This window comes from Chlorocebus sabaeus, chromosome 9 (genome assembly GCF_047675955.1).
Source record: "Chlorocebus sabaeus isolate Y175 chromosome 9, mChlSab1.0.hap1, whole genome shotgun sequence".
Taxonomy (NCBI): domain Eukaryota; kingdom Metazoa; phylum Chordata; class Mammalia; order Primates; family Cercopithecidae; genus Chlorocebus; species Chlorocebus sabaeus.
In genome coordinates, this window is record NC_132912.1 from 71,787,667 (window position 1) to 71,805,710 (window position 18,044).

General features: G+C 41.6%; 1 protein-coding gene across 5 annotated transcripts in view; it reads right to left on the bottom strand.

Moving 5' to 3' along the window:
* Positions 1 to 656: 656 nt before the first annotated feature.
* CCAR1 (cell division cycle and apoptosis regulator 1) overlaps positions 657 to 18,044 on the bottom strand; it is a 74,216-nt gene continuing 56,828 nt past the window's right edge. For all 5 annotated transcript variants that reach the window (XM_007963248.3, XM_007963251.3, XM_007963252.3 and 2 more), the window contains 6 exons: positions 5,851 to 5,933; positions 5,384 to 5,530; positions 4,022 to 4,142; positions 3,731 to 3,916; positions 2,159 to 2,364; positions 657 to 1,002 (listed from right to left, as the gene is read on the bottom strand). In XM_007963248.3, the coding sequence (XP_007961439.2) occupies positions 943 to 1,002; positions 2,159 to 2,364; positions 3,731 to 3,916; positions 4,022 to 4,142; positions 5,384 to 5,530; positions 5,851 to 5,933 (803 nt within the window). In that variant the 3' untranslated portion in view covers positions 657 to 942. The remainder of the gene's footprint in view (positions 1,003 to 2,158; positions 2,365 to 3,730; positions 3,917 to 4,021; positions 4,143 to 5,383; positions 5,531 to 5,850; positions 5,934 to 18,044) is intronic.

Consider the following 18,044-nt stretch of genomic DNA (forward strand, 5'->3'; position numbering starts at 1 on the left):
TAACACTGACATCAAGACAACTAATATTACGTAAAGTCTAACGCATACAAGAACAATACTAGTTCTCTATTGCTTCTTTCTTTCTGATACACTGTCTTTTGGATAAACTGAATTTTTTTTTTTTTTTTTTTGAGATGGAGTTTCATTCTTGTTGCCCAGGCTGGAGTGCAGTTGCAGGACCTCGGGTGACTGCAACCTCCGCCTCCTTGGTTCAAGTGATTCTCCTGCCTCAGCCTCCCAGCTGGGATTACAGGCACCCACCACCATGCCCAGTTAATTTTTATATTTTTAGTAGAGACGAGGCTTCACCATGTTGGTCAGGCTGGTCTCGAACTCCTAACCTCAGGTGATCCACCCGCCTCGGCCTCCCAAAATGTTGGGATTACAGTCATGTAATCCCACCGTAGGCCACCGTGCCCGGCCTAAACTGAATTTTTAATGAATGCTTACTGATCAAGAGGGGATTTTTTGGTGATGAGTTAAAAAAAATTTGTTTCAAAAAACTTGCAAAAATTAAGCATCATGCTATTTTATGATTTTGACTGAAATTTTAACATATGAACTAAAAATTTTAAAACCTAATAATTCTATAAATAAAATTAAAAATTTCTAGGCATTTTTATAAAAGAAATTTGGTAATTAAATACTACAGTCAATTAAACTGATGAACTTTATTGGAGTTAAAACTATAACAAAGTTCATCCTAAAACACTTTGCAATGCAAAATTATTTCACTCGAGGAGTGTTTAATAATTTGAAGGCTAGGAATTACAAGCAATTTTCAAAAGCAGAAACTCACATTCATAAAACTTTATACATCATTTGAACTAAAAGACATGTATACTAATAAATTCAAACATGCATCACCTTCAAACATTCTTATATCATGATTTTTATATATTACATTATTTAACACCATTCCTCATCACTACATGGATTTTATCATACACTTGCACCATTCTCCTTGGATTTTTGATCTTTGTCTTCATTCTTTACATTATCCTGTTAAGACAACAGAGAAGGAAAAAGTACATTTTACTAGATTCTCTTAAATATTACTTTGATATTAGAGTATAATGATATTCAGTTTGGTATACTTTTTTCTAGTGATAAAGAACAATAAATTAATTTTAACATCTTAAAATTAATGGTGACGAAGTATTTACCTCAATTCTGCCCAAGAATAAATGGGGTCTAAAAATGCAGTGAATGGGGCAGTTGTGGTGGCACATGCCTGTAATCTCAGCACTCTGAGAGGCCAAGATAGGAGGGCTGCTTAGCCCAGGAGTTGGAAACCAGCCTGGGCAAGATGGTGAAACCCCATCTCTACAAAAAATATAAAAATTAGCTGGATGTGCTGGAGCACACCTGTAGTCCCAGCTAATCAGGAGGCTGAGGTAGGAGGATCACGTGAGCCTGGGAGGCAGAGGCTGCAGTGAGCCAAGATAGCACAGCACCACTAACAATCCAGCCTGGGCAAAAATGCAAGACTCTGTCTCAAAAAAACAAAACAAAACAAAACAAAAAACCAAACAACAACAAGAAAAAAACCAGAGAGAAGTGAAGTGAATGGTTTAGTTCAAACTTATACTCTGGATTAAAAAGAAATATAAACGAAATTTGCTTCAAGAAGTCTGTACTCTTAAATCATGTTGACATTCCAACTAAGTTTTAGAAAAACAACATCTTTTGGGAATCACCTTTTTTTTTAAAAAAAAAAAAAAGATGGGGTCTCGTTCTGTTGCCCAGGCTAGAGTGCAATGGTGCAAACTAGACTCACTACAACCTCTGCTTCCCAGGTTCAAGTGATTCTCCTGCCTCAGCCTTCCAGGTAGCTAGGATTACAGGTGCCTGCCACCATGTCTGGCCAATATTTTTTTGTATTTTTAGTACACATGGGGGTTTCACCATGTTGGCAAGGCTGGACTTGAACTCCTGACCTCAGGTGATCCGCCTGCCTTGGCCTCCCAAAGTGTTGGGATTATAGGCGTGAGCCACTGTGCCTGGCCTGGGAATCACTTTTTACTAATCTCAGGAAGGACAGAATGATTATCATTATTTGCTTTTAGAATAATCACTAAGAGCTTAATAACATTAAAATACATTAAAAGCATCATTTTAAAAACTATGAAAATGTTAAAAATACAAAATTTCTCACCTTCTTGAGTACAGTGTGGATTTCATCCATTACCGTAGATAAGTTTCTGATTGTCTTATTCAGTTGGTTTTCAAATTGTAAATTCATGTTTTCTGAAATCTTTAAGTTTTCTTGTAACTGACTAAGGTCCTTTTTAACTTCTCTGAGTTCACCAGAGAGACTTTTGTTGGAATTCTCCAAATTTAATATGGTTTTTTCATCTTCATCTGTTTAAAAAAATCCAAAAATTAACATTTTACTTCCTAAAACTTCAAATTTAACTTTGGGGTTAAAATATTTAAGCTGTGAAAATAAAAAGCTGACTGAATTCCATAAAATGGCAATGTCTGTCAATTTCACTAGTCATAAAGCACACTGTAATATTCATTATTTATTTACTTTTGAGACCGAGTCTCACTGTTGCACCGGCTTGAGCCAAGTGGCACGATCTTGGCTGGGATTACAGGCACGTGCCACCACACCCAGCTAATTTTTGTATTTTTAGAGATGGAGTTTCACCATGTTGGTCAGGCTGGTCTCAAACTCCTGACCTCAGACAATCCGCCCACCTTGGCTTCCCAAAGTGCTGGGATTATAGGCAGGAGCCACAGTGCCTGGCCTGTTTCATTTACATTTTTAACTTGTATTTTTTCAAAACCTATGTTCTATTTTTAGATGATTGTATAGATTAGAGAACACAGACTGGTAAAAACTAAGTGGATGCCAGGCGCGGTAGCGCATGCCTGTAATCCCAGCACTTTGGGAGGCTGAGGTGGGCGGATCAGGAGGTCAGGAGATCGAGACCATCCTAGCTAACATGGTGAAACCGTGTCTCTACTAAAAATACAAAAAATTAGCTGGGTGTGGTGGCACGCACTTGTAGTCCCAGCTACTTGGGAGGCTGAAGCAGGAGAATCACTTGAACCCGGGAGGTGGAGGTTGCAGTGAGATAGCCCCACTGTATTCCAGCCTGGGTTACAGAGAGAGACTCCGTCTCAAAAAAAAAAAAGTGGAACTAGAAGGTGATTAAAAGGATGCGACAGATAACAATGAACCTGAGAATGCACATGAAGACCTAAGATTCACATAAAGCTAAGCAATTTTATAACCTGAACCAGAAATAATGAAAAGTAAAGGTCCTTGCAGAGCGCGGTGGTTCACGCCTGTAATCCCAACACTATGGGAGGCCAAGGTGGGTGATCCCCTGAGGTCAGGAGTTTGAGGCCAGGACCAACATGGTGAAACCCCATTTCTACCAAAAATACAAAAAATAGCTGGGCATGGTGGCACATGCCTGTAATCCCAGCTACTTAGGAGGCTGAGGTGGGAGAATCACTTGGACCCGGGAGGCAGTGGTTGCAGTAAGCTGAGATTGTGCCACTGCACTCCAGCCTGGGTGAGAGTGAGACCCTGTCTTAAAAACAAATAAATAATTAAAAAATTTTAAAAAGTTCCTTCTGTACTTCGATGAAAATATGTGGTATGCATATGCAGATGTGTACACAGGTACGTACATGTGTATGTACATACATAAACATATACATGTCCTAGCAGGGTGCTAAAAGTATGAACATATCCAATGCTGACCCTTACCTGTTTTTTCCTCTAGTAACTGCAGCTTCTGTTCTACCTCCGCTCTTACTTTTTCGCTCTTTTCCAATTTTTGCAAGAGGCTTCCTACATCTACCATTGCACCATTGTACACAATGAGGCCAACATTTTCTTCCACATCCTTTGATTCCTGCTTTACTGTTGGTGTTGGAAGTAACAGTCTGTTTCCTGTAATATAAAATATTATTTCATAATCACATATTTTCATAAGTTATTTTTCTTCTTTAATTACTGGTATATTTATTAAAAAGCAAAATCTTAACATGCACAGACCTAGCATATCTTCCTGCAATGACTCAGACTCTTCATGGTTCTCTTCATCTTTTGAGGTGTCTGTTAATTTCCGGTAAAAGCAAGACTCACGGAGCACTACTTTATTAAGAAGCTTCTTTACCTGTTATGCATGCAAGTAAACAAAATAAAGAGATGAAAATATATTTCTCGATTCTCTTAGAAAAACTATGTGTTAATTTTCACTTTCTTTTGAGAAGGAGTCTTGCTCTTGTCGCCCAAACTGGAGTGCAGTGGTGTGATCCCGGCTCACTACAACCTCTGCCTCCCGGGTTCAAGTGATTCTCCTACCTCAGCCTCCAGAGTAGCTGCAATTACAGGCACCCGCCATCATTCCCGGCTAATTTTTGTATTTTTGGAGAGACGGGGTTTCACCATGTTAGCCAGGCTGGTCTTGAACTCCTGACCTCAGGTGATCCACCCGCCTCGGCCTCCCAAAGTGCTGGGATTACAGGTGTGAGCCACTACGCCCAGCTGTAATTTTCACTTATGATGGAAATCCATGGAATTAAGATCCAAGTTACTTTTGAAAAAATAAAACTTCATTGTTAAAAAGTATAACATTGATAAAAATTTATGCACAGGTACGATTTATTATAGCATAGTTGGTAAATCCAATAAATGAAAACCACCAGCAACGGAGACTAGGTAGGTCAATTATGGTACATCTATATAATGGGTACTGTGCAGCTATAAAAAGAATGAGGCAGGTTTCTATTTTCATGGTAGAATGTATTTATAGAATACTGTGGAATGAAAAAAAAAGAGCCAGTCAAAACATACAGAATAATTCCATATTTTGTTTATAAAAATGGAACTGAGCTGCTTACAAAAAGATCTAGAATTTTATATATTATAGTCATAAGGAGTAGAAAAAGAGGGAGAGGGAGAAGGGAAGTGTTTTACAACTGGTTTGTGTTATACTGCTTTATTTATTTATTTTTTTGAGACAGAGTCTTACTCTGTCACAATCCAGGCTGGCGTGCAGTGGCGCAATCTTGGCTCATTGCAACCTCCGCCTCCTGGGTTCAAGAGATTCACCTGTCTCAGCTTCCCCAGTAGCTGGGATTACAGGCGTGTGCCACCACACTCAGCTAATTTTTGTACTTTTAGTAGACACAGAGCTTCGCCATGTTGGCCAAGCTGGTCTTAAACTCCTGGCCTGAAGTGATCTGCCTGCCTCAGCCTCCCAATCACGCTGGGATTATAGGCGTGAGCCACCATGCTTGGCCCTTATGTTGCTTTAATATATCAAAAAAATCAACAGAGGTTCTATTAACTTTTCATTGGAAAAGGTAACTTTTAAAAAATGTTTTCCTTTTAAATATTCACAAGATAGATTACCTGAGCCCGAGAAAGATGTAGTCCAAGAGTATAAAGTATTTCTTCCAAATCCTTTTCAAGAAGGTAACCACAATGACTTTGATCAAAATAAACAAAAGCCATTAACAGATCTCTGTTAACTGTGATCATTTGCGTCTTTTCTTTTTCCTAAGAAAATGGAGAAGTAGAAAACATAGTAGCCAAATTTTTTACCCCCGAAAAGTGGGAAACGGAGACTGTGTGTAAAATAGCAATAATCTAATAAGACATTTACCTCATCCTAGCTAAAATGAGTTAATCTGGTATATGAATATGAGAGAAAGGAATCAGACATACTAGTTACCTGACATAGCCACAAAAAAACAACTGACAGAATTTTACTTAGTGGTAATATAGATGGATAAGGACTAATAAACTTCACAACTGTGTTATGTTTAGATGATGTAAGATATCACCATATTAAAAAGAATACAGTATTCAATAAATACCTTATCTTTAGAGGGCCTCTCCTTGCAGTATCTGTTGATATCTCTTTTGTCATCTCGTTTGGTCATTTCTTCCTCATCCCTATCTGTAAAATAAATATAACAGTGGCAAAAAAGTCATTAATACACATATTTTCAAGTTGGGCACAGTGGTACATGACTGTTATCCCAGCTACTCAGGAGGGCCAAGTGTTCGAGGGTGTAGTGAGCTATGACTGTACCACTGCACTCCAGCCTGGGTGACAGATCAAGACCTTGTCTTTTAAACAACAACAAAAAAAATAAAAATAAAGAGAAAACCTTATGCTAAAACATACATGAACCTTGATAACAGGCTAAGTAAAAGAAGCCAGTCACAAAAAAATCAATTATGTGATTCCATTTATATGAAATGTCCAGAATATCTACAGAAACAAAAAGCAGACTAATGGTTGCCTAGGACTGAAGAGGTTCAGGGAAGATGGGGAGGGACTGCTAATGAATAACCTCTGCACTCAGCCTGGGTGAAAAGTGAGACCCTATGTGATACTGTTTGATAGCATCTGAAACATAGAATGACCTCTATTAAAATTAAAGTCAATCACCGGACACAGTGGGTCATGCCTGTAATCCCAGCACTTTAGGAGCCCGAGGCAGGTGGATGACTTAAGGTCAGGAGTTTGAGACCAGCCTGGCCAACACGGTGAAACCCCGTCTCTAAAAACACAAAAATCAGTGGGATGTGGTGGCGTGTGCCTGTAGTCCCAGCTACTCAGGAGGCTGAGGCTGGAGAATTGTGTAAACCCGGAAGGCAGAGGTTGCAGTGAGCCGAGATTGCGCCACTGCACTCCAGCCTGAGCAACAGGGCAAGACTCCATCTCATAAATAAACATATAAATAGAACCAATCCCAATACTGCCACTGCTTAAGTTTACGTAATATTATAAATCTTTTGTTATTTCAACAATGTTAACAGCATCTTCACAGAAGTAGACTACATCTCAAAAAGACATTGTCTTTGCTCATCCATAAGAAACAATCATCTATTTAGTTTATCCTGATATTGCAGCAGTTCCATCCCATCTTCAGGCTGCATTTCTAATTTGAGTTCTCTTGCTCTTTCTATCACACCTGCAGTTATTCCCTCTACTGAATTACTGAACCCTTCAAAGTCATCCATGAGAATTTTTAGTAGAGTTGGGGTTTCACTATGTTGGCCAGGCTGGTCTCAAACTCCTGGTCTCAAGTAATCCATCTGCCTTGGCCTCCTAAAGTGCTGGGATTACAGGTGTGAGCCACTGCATCAGGCCAATAATTGAAATCAATTTCATACAACCTACTGTTTTGTTATGTTTTGAGACGGAGTTTCACTTTTGTCGTCCAGGCTGGAATGCAATGGCATGATCTTGGCTCAATGCAACCTCCGCCTCCCAGGTTCAAGTGATTCTCCTGCCTCAGTCTCCCGAGTAGCTGGGATTACAGATGTCTGCCAGCACACCTGGCTAATTTTTGTATTTTTTAGTAGAGACGGGGTTTCACTATGTTGGTTAGGCTAGTCTCAAATTCCTGACCTCAGGTGATCCACCCACGTTGGCCTCCCAAAGCTCTGGGATTACAGGTGTGAGCCGCTGCTCCCAGCCCAAACTACTGTTAATGTTGATATTTTTACCTTCTCCCATGAACCACGAATGTTTCTAATGTCATCTAGAATGGTCAATCCTTTCCAGAAGATTTTCAACTTACTCTCCCCAAACCCATCAGAGGAAATAATATATACTATGGTAGCAAGAGCCTTAGGAAATGCATTTTTTGGCTGGGTGTGGTGGCTCACACCTGTAATCCTAACACTTTGTGGGGCTGAGGCAGGAGGATCGCTTGATCCCAGGAGTTTAGCACCAGCCTGGGCAACAAAGAAAGACCCTGTCTCTAAAAAGTAAAAAAAGTAAATTTAAAAAGGAAATGTATTTCATAAAAAGACAGACTTGAAAGTTGAGGGCGAGCACAGTGGCTCACACCTGTAATCCCAGCACTTTGGGAGGCCACGGTGGGCGGGGATCACTTTAGGTCAGGAGTTCGAGACCAGCCTGCAAACATGGTGAAACCCTGCCTGTATTAAAAATACAGCAATCAGGCCGGGCATGGTGGCTCACGCCTGTAATCTCAGCATTTTGGGAGGCCAAGGCGGGCGGATCATGAGGTCAGGAGATGGAGACCATCCTGGCTAACACAGTGAAACCCTGTCTCTACTAAAAATACAAAAAACTACTCAGGAGGCCGAGGCAGGAGAATGGTGTGAACCCGGGAGGCAATCCTTGCAGTGAGCGGAGATTGCGCAACTGCACTCCAGCCTGGGCAACAGAGCAAGACTCTGTCTCAAAAAAAAAAAAAAAAAAAAAAAAAAAAAAACAGAAATCAGCTGGGCATGGTGGCTCATGCCTGTAATCCCAGCTACTTGGGAGGATGAAGTGGGAGATAACTTGAGTCCAGGAAGTCCAAGGCTGGACTGAGCCATGATCATGCCACTGCATTCCAGCCTGCATGACAGAGTGAGACCCTGTCTCAAAAAAAAAAAAAAAAAGAGTAAAGTGAAATTACCTCTTTGATCCAAGGGCTGCAGAATAGATGATGCAGCCATGAAACATTAATCTCCTTGTACATCTCCATCAGAGCTCTGGGTGACTAGGTGTGGTATCAGTGAGAAGTAGTATTTTGAAAAGAATCTTTTTTTCTTAGCAGATCTCAACAGTGGGCTTAAAATATTTAGTAAAAACGTTGGTTACATGATAAAGGAGTAAAAAAAATTCAGTAAGCATTGCTGTAAAGAGTTGTCATTCTGACATTGTTGTTCAGTTTCTAGGGCACAGGTATGGTAGGTTCAGCATAATTTTTAAGGGGTTTATGATTTTTGGAATGGTAAATGAGTACCGGCTTCAGCTTAAAGTCACAAGCTGCATTAGCCCTAACAAGAGAGCCAACTTGTCCTTTGAAGCTGGGTACTGACAGCTCTTCTCTAGCTGTGAAAGTCTTAAGATGGCATCTTCAGCCAATGGAAGAAGGCTGTTTTGTCTCCATTGAAAACTTATTTAGTAAAACAACTTTCATCAATTATATTAGCTTCTACATAAGCACTTGCTGTTTCAATGTGCCTTTTTTTTTTTTTACCCACCCCCAAGAGGCAGGGTCTTGCTCTGTTAACCAGGCTTGAGTGCAGTGGCGTAATCATAGCTCACTGCAGCCTTAAAATGCCTGGGCTCAAGCAATCCTCCCACCTCAGCAACTACGTCGTACTTGTACCTTATGGAGACGGTTGCTTTCCTTAAACCTCATGAATCCACCACTCATAGCCTCAAACTTTTTTCTACAGCTTCTTCATCTTTCACAGAATTGAAGAGAGTTAGGGCCTTGTTCAGAATTCGGCTTTGCCTTAACGGAGTTGTGGCTGGTGTGACCTTCTATTCTGACCCCTAAAACTCTCTCCTTATAGCAATAAAAGCTGTCTCATTTTCTTACCATTTGCATGTTCACTGGAGTAGCACTTTTAATTTCCTTCAATAACTTTTCCTTTGCATTCACAACATGGCTAACTGATACAAAAAAACTAGCTTTTGGCCTATCTCAACTTTCAACATGCCTTCTTCACTCACCTTAACGATTTTTTGGTTTCACTTGAACACTCGAAGGCCATTTTGATTTTTTTCTTTGTTATTACGATTATTATTTTTGAGACAGAGTCTTGCCCTGTTGCCCAGGCTGGAGTACAGTGGCACAATCACGACCCACTGCAACCTCAACCTCTTAGGCTCAACAGATCCTCCTACCTCAGCCTCTAAAAGTATCTGGGACCACAGATGCATGTAACCACACCCAGCTGATTTTATTTTATTTTTTAATAGAGATGGGGTATCACTATGTTGCAGATGCTGGTTTTAACTCCTAGCCTCAAGTGATCCTATCTCTGTATCCTCCCAAAGTGGTGGTATTACAGGCATGAGCCACTAAGCCCAGCCTAATTATTAATTGGCCTAATTTCTTCTTTTTTGTTTGGAGATGGAGTCTTGCTCTGTCGCCCAGGCTGGAATGCAGTGGCATGATCTCAGCTCACTGCAACTTGCCTCCTGGGTTCAAGCGATTCTCCTGCCTCAGCCTCCCGAGTAGCTGGGATTACAGGTGCCCACCACCATGCCCAGCTAATTTTTATATTTTTAGTAGAGACGGGGTTTTACCATGTTTGGCCATGATGGTCTCGAACTCCTGATCTCAGGTGATCTGCCCACCTCGGCCTCACAAAGTGCTGGGATTACAGGTGTGAGCCACTGCACCCGTAATTGGTCTAATTTCTTTTCTTTTCTTTTTTGAGACAGAGTCTCACTCTGTCACCCAGGCTGGAGTGCAGTGGCATGATCTCAGGTCATTGCAACCTCCGCCTCTCTAAGTTCAAACAATTCTCATGCCCTCAACCTCCCGAGTAGCTGGTATTACAAGCGTGCACCACCACACCTGGCTATTTTGTGTATTTTTACTAGAGACAGGGTTTCGCCATGTTGGCCAGGCTGGTTTCAAACTCCTGACCTCAAATGATCCACCCGCCTCAGCCTCCCAAAGTGCTGAGATTACAGGCGTGAGCCACCATGCCTGGCACAACTGGCCTAATTTCAATATTTTCTCTCAGGGAATAGGGAGGCCTAATAAGAGGGACAGAGATAGGGGAAGGGCAGGTTGGTAAAGTGATTAGAACACAAACAATATTCATAATTAAGCTCATCATCTTCTATGGGCACAATTCGAGGTGCACCAAAATATGTATAATAGTATTATCAAAGATCACTGATCACAGATCACCAAAACAGAGTAATAATGAAAAAGTTGAAAATACTGTAAGAATTACCAAAATGTAACAGAAAGTCAAAGTGGCACATGCTGTTGGAAAAGTGGTGCTGATAGTCTTGCTTGGCGTAAGGTACTATCTGTACAGCACAATAAAGTGCAGTATAAAAAAAACCAAAGCATGCCTATACTTTAAAGTGTCTAATTGTATGGCATGTGAATTACATTTCAATAAAGGTGTTATTAAATAAAAAAATAAGCAAATGTTCTAATGGCTGGGTGTGGTAGGTCATACCTGTAATCCCATCACTTTGGGAGGGAAGCAGGAGGATGGCTTAAGGCCAGGAGTTTGAGATCAGCCTGGGTAACACAGTGAAACATCTCTACAAAAAATTTAAAAATTAGCCAGGTGTGGTGGTGCACACCTGTAGTCCTACCTACTCAGGGAACTAAGGTGGGAGAATTGCACGAGCCAGGAGTTCAACGCAGCAGTGAGCCAAGAGCGTGCTACTGCCCAGCCTAGGCAACAGAGTAAGACTGTCTCAAAAAAGAAAGAATGAAAGGGAACTTCTCCTTGGAACCTAGTCATTTACTTATTTTTGATGATTGAAAAATACTCACAATATAATCCACATTATTTGAGTATTTATCTTGAGAGCTGTCACTTTCAAAACTGTCTCATCCGAAACTTGTATTTTTGAAATAACTTTTGAAACATTCAAGCAGTATTTGTTCATCACAGAAAATAAATCAATCCCACCACATAAAACGAAATTAGTGATCGTGTCCTATTTTTTCCCCATATATACACACTTATCAACATTAAATTTATTTATAGGAACATGCTATCTACAAAAACCCTTTAAAAATCTTTTTCCATGTCACTACACTTCTCCAAGTTTTCTTCAATGGGTGCAGAGAATTTTAACTGCATGACAATATTACCAAAGTGCAATTTAAATAATTGTCTATTCCTATTTAGATTGATTCCATATTTTTGTTTTATAATAAATTATGGAATGATCACTCATGTTGATGTTTTAAAGAATATGGCTAATTCACATTTCCAAATTTCTGTTCAGAAAAGGTGTAACAATGTACAGCCCCAAAGAAGAGTGATGAAAGTGTAACTCCTTTTACCCTTGTTAAACTGTGTTACCTATCATTTAAAACTTTAATTTTCATTAACTTGATAAGAAAAAGATAGGCCAGATGCAATGGCTCACACCTGTAATCCCAACACTTTGGGAGGCCAAGGTGGGCAGATCACCTGAGGTCAGGAGTTTGAGACCAGCCTGGCCAACATGGTGAAACCCCATCTCTACTAAAAAACAAAAATAAACTGGGCACAGTGGTGCATGTCTGTAATCTAAGCTAATCAGGAAGCTGAGGGCACGAGAATCGCTTGAACCTGGGAGATGGAGGTTGTAGTAAGCCAAGATCACGCAACGACACTCCGGGCTGGGCGACAAGAGCAAAACTCTGTCTCAAAAAAAAAAAAAAAAAAAAAAGGTATCTTCTTGCTATCTCCTCTCCTAATTACTAACAAAATTCAACACCATTTAATACATTTACTGGTACTGTATTTTCACGTTATAATTCCGCTTTTGTACTGGAAAAAGTGTGGTCTCGGACAGGCGCAGTGGCTCATGCCTGTAATCCCAGCACTCTGAGAGGCCAAGGCAGGCGGATCACAAAGTCAGAAGTTCAAGACGAGCCTGGCCAATATGGTGAAACCCCGTTTCTACTAAAAATACAAAAAAATTAGCCAGATGTGGGCCTGTGATCCCAGCTACTCGGGAGGCTGAGGCAGGAGAACTGCTTGAACCCAGGAGGCAGAGGTTGGAGTGAGCTGAGATCGCACCAGCGCACTCCAGCGTGGTGACAGAGCAAGACTCCGTCTCAAAAAACAAACAAACAAGAGTAGTCTCCAGGAAACTTCACAGGATCATGAGATATAAAATATAAGAAAAGTGGTAAAACAGAAGCAAGCGGCAATTAGAAACTCCAGGGAAACAAACAAAAAAGAACTATAATCCTATCGACATATATTTAGAACCTATAAAATTATTTAGACTGTTCCAGGAACTTGGAATATATATTAACAAAGAACACAGAGAAAAATCTCTTTTTCTTACATAACAGCTTTTATTCAAGTGTAGGGGTAAGGGGGAGACAGGCAACAAGCAAAATAAAGAGTATGTAATAAAATAGGTCATAAATTCTATGGGGAAAAAAAAAATAGGAGAGGATAAGAGACCAGAAATGTGCAGTAAGGGAGGGCAGAGGATTGCAATTTTAAATAAAGTAGGGTGCAGAGCAGGCTTCACTGACAAAGTGATACTTGAACAGACTTCATATATGAGAAATTAAGGAAGGTGGATCTCCAGGAAAAACCCTGCTAGCAGAAAGAACTGCCAATGTAAACCTCCTAACATAGGAGCATATGTGATGGGTCCACTCTTCTGAAGAAGAGGGCTTAAGAGATGTAATTGGAGACATGACGTGGTAGAGTCTTGTAAGTCATTGTGAGCACTAGCTTTTTCTTTTTTCTTTTCTTTTGAGATGGAGTCTCGCTGTGTCACCCAGGCTGGAATATAGTGGCACAATCTTGGCTCACTGCAACCTCCGACTCCCAGGTTCAAGCAATTCTCCTGCCTCAGCCTCCTGAGTATCTGGGATAACAGGCATGTGCCACCACGCCCAGCTAATTTTGTATTTTTAGTAGAGGTGGGGTTTCACCACGTTGGTCAGACTGGTCTTGAACTCCTGACCTTGTTATCCACCTGCCTTGGCCTCCCAAAGTACTGGGATTACAGGCATGAGCCACTGCACCTGGCCTTCTATTCTTTTTCAGACAGGGTCTCGCTTTATTGTCCAGGCTGGAGTGCAGCAGTGTGATCACTGCTCACTGCAACCTCTGCCTCCCAGGCTCAAGTGATCCTACAAGCTCAGACTCCTGAGTAGCTGGGATTACAGGCATGCGCCACCAAGCCCAGATAAATTTTTTATTTTCTGTAGAGACAGGGTGTCGTCATGTTGCTCACGCTGGTCTTGAACTCCTGAGCTCAAGTGATCTGAACAGTGGCTTTTTTTTTTTTTTTTTTTTAGACAAGAGTCTTGCTCTGTCACCCAGGCTGGAGCGCAGGGGCGCAACCTCAGCTCACTGCAACCTCTACCTTCTGTGTTCAAGTGATTCTTATGCCTCAGCCTCTACAGCAGCTGGGATTACAGGCGTGCGCCACCACGCCCAGCTAATTTTTTGCATTTTTAGTAAAGACAGGGTTTCACCATGTTGGCCAGCCTAGTCTGGGACTCCTGGCCTCAAATTATCCACCTGCCTCAGCCTCCCACAAAGTGCTGAGATTACAGGTGTGAGCCACCATACCCAGCCAGAACAGTGGCTTTTTCTATGAGGTAAAAATGATGGGAATACACTGGAAGAATTTGAACAAAAGGGCCGGACGCGGTGGCTCACTCCTGTAATCCCAGTAACTTTGGGAGGCTGAGGCAGGTGGAACCCGAGGTCAGGAGATCAAGACGATCCTGGCTAACATGGTGAAACCCTGTCTCTACTAAAAATACAAACAATTATTAGCCAGGCCTGGTGGCGGGCGCCTGTAGTTCCAGCTACTCAGGAGGCTGAGGCAGGAGAATGGCGTGAACCCAGGAGGCGGAGCTTGCAGTGAGCTGAGATCGCGCCACTGCACTCCAGCCTGGGCGACAGAGCGAGAATCCGTCTCCAAAAAAAAAAAAAAAAAGAACAAAAAAACCCGAGGAATTTGAACAAAAGAATGAAATAAATTCTAAATTTTGCAAAGATCATTCTGGCAACTGTATTGAGAAACTTTATTGTAGAGGGGAGGAAACATGGAAACAAGTTAGTGGTCTATTAATATAATCTAGGCAAGAGATAATGTGGCTTGGATTATGGTCAAATTAGTGGAATTGGTAAGAAGTGGACTGATTTTGGATAAGTTTGAAAACAGAGCAAATATGACTTCCTGATAGATTAGAAGTACGGTATCACAGAAAGAAAGGAGTCAAGGATGACTCCTGCGTTTTAGTTTGAACAACTGGAAAGATGGAATTGTCATTAAATGAGATGGTTGGCAAAGGCTAAGGTTGTAGGATTTGTGTATGTTTTCTTTCTGGTGAAGGGGTTAGCAGGAGTTTAGTTTCAGACATATTGATTTTGAAATGCCAGATAACTAAGTGTAGGTGTCAAGTAGACAGATTAGTATGGGAGACTGGGAAAGAAGTCTGATATGAGATAGAAATTTGAGGCTTGGCACATCCTTATAATCCCAGTACTTTGGGAGGCCAAGGCAGAGGACTGCTTGAAGCCAAGGAGGTCAAGACCAGCCTGAGCAACATACTAAGACCCCATCTCTACAAAAAACTAAACAGCTAGGTGCAATGGCATGCACCTGTAGTCCCAGCACTCAGGAGGCTGAGGAGGAGGATTGCTTGAGCCTTGAAGTTTGAGGCTGCAGTGAGCTATGACCATACCACTATATTCCAGCCTGGGTGACAGACCCTGTCTTTTTCTTTTTTACAGATGGAGGGTTGCTCTTGCTGCCCAGGCTGGAGTACAATGGCATGATCTTGGCTCGCTGCAACCTCTGCCTCCTGGGTTCAAGTGATTCTCCTGCCTCAGCCTCCCGAGTAGCTGGGATTACAGGCATCCGCCACCATGCCCAGAAATTTTTTTGTATTTTTAGGGGGTTTCACTATGTTGGTCAGGCTGGTCTCCAACTCCTGACCTCAGGTGATGCACCCACATGGGCCTCCCAAAGTGCTGGGATTACAGGTGTGAGCCACTGCGCCCGGCCCAACCCTATATCTCTTAAAAAAAAAAAAAAAAGAAAAAAAAAGAAAGAAAACTAGAAATTTGAGAGAATTAACAGTATATAGATAGTATTTAAAGCTAGAAAAATGGATGAAACCAACATTAAAGGAGTGAAAGGAAAAAATAAACTAAGGCTGGGCTGGGGTCAGTGGCTCCCACGCCTATAAACCCAGCTCTTTGTGGGGCTGAGGCAGGTCAATCACGAGGTCAGGAGATTGAGACCATCCTGGCCAACATGGTGAAACCCCATCTCTACCAAAAAACACAAAAATTAGGCTAGGCACAGTGGCCCATGTCTGTAACCCTAGCACTTTGGGAGGCCAAGGTGGCCAGATCACCTGGTCAGGAGTTCAAGAACAGCCTGGCCAACATGGTAAAACCCCATCTCTACTATAAATACAAAAATTAGCAGGCAACAGAGTGAGACCCCATCTCAAAACACAAAAAGCAAAACAAAACAAAAAAAATAGAAAAAGTAGCTGGGTGTGGTGGCACACGTCTGTAGTCCCAGCTACTCGGAAGGCTGAGGCAGAATTGCCTGAAACTGGGAGGCAGAGGTTGCAGTGAGCCGAGATCACGCCACTGCACTCCTGCCTGGTGACAGAGCCAGACTCTGTCTCAAAAAAAAAAAAAAAAAAAAAAAAAAAAAAAGGGCCGACAGCTGGAACACTAACAAAATAATGAGAATACTGTTTAATGATTCAACTAAAGCAGCAATAAAATAATACTGGGCATACAGGGGAGAGAAAATGGGGCTGTAAAAAGGGCTTAAGTCTTCATAAAGCAAAGCAACTAATGAAGATAAATACTGCTATATGAATATTATGTCATTGCTATTGAGTTATATTAAGGCAAATAAGAGGAGATATTACATAGTATTAATAGATGCTATTATGATCTTATTTTCTTAGGAGTGATTATGGAATTGTGGTTATTTCAGAGCATGTTTTGTTTTTTCTTAGGCAAACTGAAGAATTCATATGTCAAATTGGGTTACAAAAACAAAACAAGACAAATATTAACAATTACTCAATCAAAGTTGATGAATACATAGGTGTTCACTGCACTATCCTTTCAACTTTTTCATCAAACAATATTAAAAACTGATATGGGGCGGGGCGCGGTGGCTCAAGCCTGTAATCCCAGCACTTTGGGAGGCCGAGACAGGCGGATCACGAGGTCAGGAGATCGAGACCATTCTGGCTAACCCGGTGAAACCCCGTCTCTACTAAAAAATACAAAAAACTAGCTGGGCGAGGTGGCGGGCACCTGTAGTCCCAGCTACTCGGGAGGCTGAGGCAGGAGAATGGCGTGAACCTGGGAGGCGGAGCTTGCAGTGAGCTGAGATCCGGCCACTGCACTCCAGCCTGAGCGACAGAGCGAGACTCCGTCTCAAAAAAAAAAAAAAACCTGATATGGTAGAGAGAAGAAAATGTAGAGGCAAACAAAAAATACCGTAAGTAAAAATAATTGCCAGAGACACAAACTATAAAAAAACCAAAAAGAACTCTTATAATTTTCTATATCAGAAAAATATACTTTTTTTAAAAAGCCACAAATCTACCTGGAAAAGAACAGATAAGGTATTCAGAGGTACTTTATAGGTGTTTGATCGTTGATGTCTATAGTCAGAGCATCTACTGTACAGTATTTTAAATGTTACTGCATGGTACTAAAGTCTGTCTTATAAAACTTAGGCGAAAGGTATATGGGTATTTATTATTAGTAGTCTTTAAACTCTGTATGTACTCTTTTGCATTACGATAGTCTTTGTTAAACAAAATGCCCAAATTAGTTTTTCTTTTTTTTTCCTTTTTTCTTTTTTTTTGAGACGGAGTCCCACCCAGTCGCCCTGACTGGAGTGCAATGGCATGATCTGGGCTCACTGCAACCTCCACCTCCCGAGTTCAAGCCATTCTCCTGCCTCAGCCTCCCCAATAGCTGGGATAACAGGCGCATGTCCGGCTAATTTTTTGTATTTTTAGTAGAGATGGGGTTTCACTATGTTGGCCAGGCTGGTCTCGAACCCCTGACCTCAGGCGATTCACCCGCCTTGACCTCCCAAAGTGCTGAGATTATAGGCATGAGCTAGCATGCCCAGCCCCAAATTAGTTTTCTAAAGAATATATTCAGTGGCATGAATCCGGGAGGCGGAGGAGCTTGATCGTGCCACTGCACTCCAGCCTGGGCGACAGAGCGAGACTCCGTCTCAAAAAAAAAAAAAAAATATATTCAGGACAGGCATTTAGCTCACGCCTATAATCCCTGCATTTTTGGGAAGGTGATGTGGGCAGATTCGTTGAACTCAATAGTTCAAGACCAGCCTGGGCAACAAAGTGAGACCCTGTGCCTATAAAAAACTTAAAAATTAGGCTGGGCACAGTGGCTCACGCCTGTCATCCCAGCACTTTGGGAGGCCAAGGTGGGGAGTTTGAGACCAGTCTGACCAACATGGAGAAACCCCATCTCTACTAAAAACACAAAATTAGCCGGGTGTGGTGGCGCATGCCTGTAATCCCAGCTACTCAGGAGGTTGAGGCAG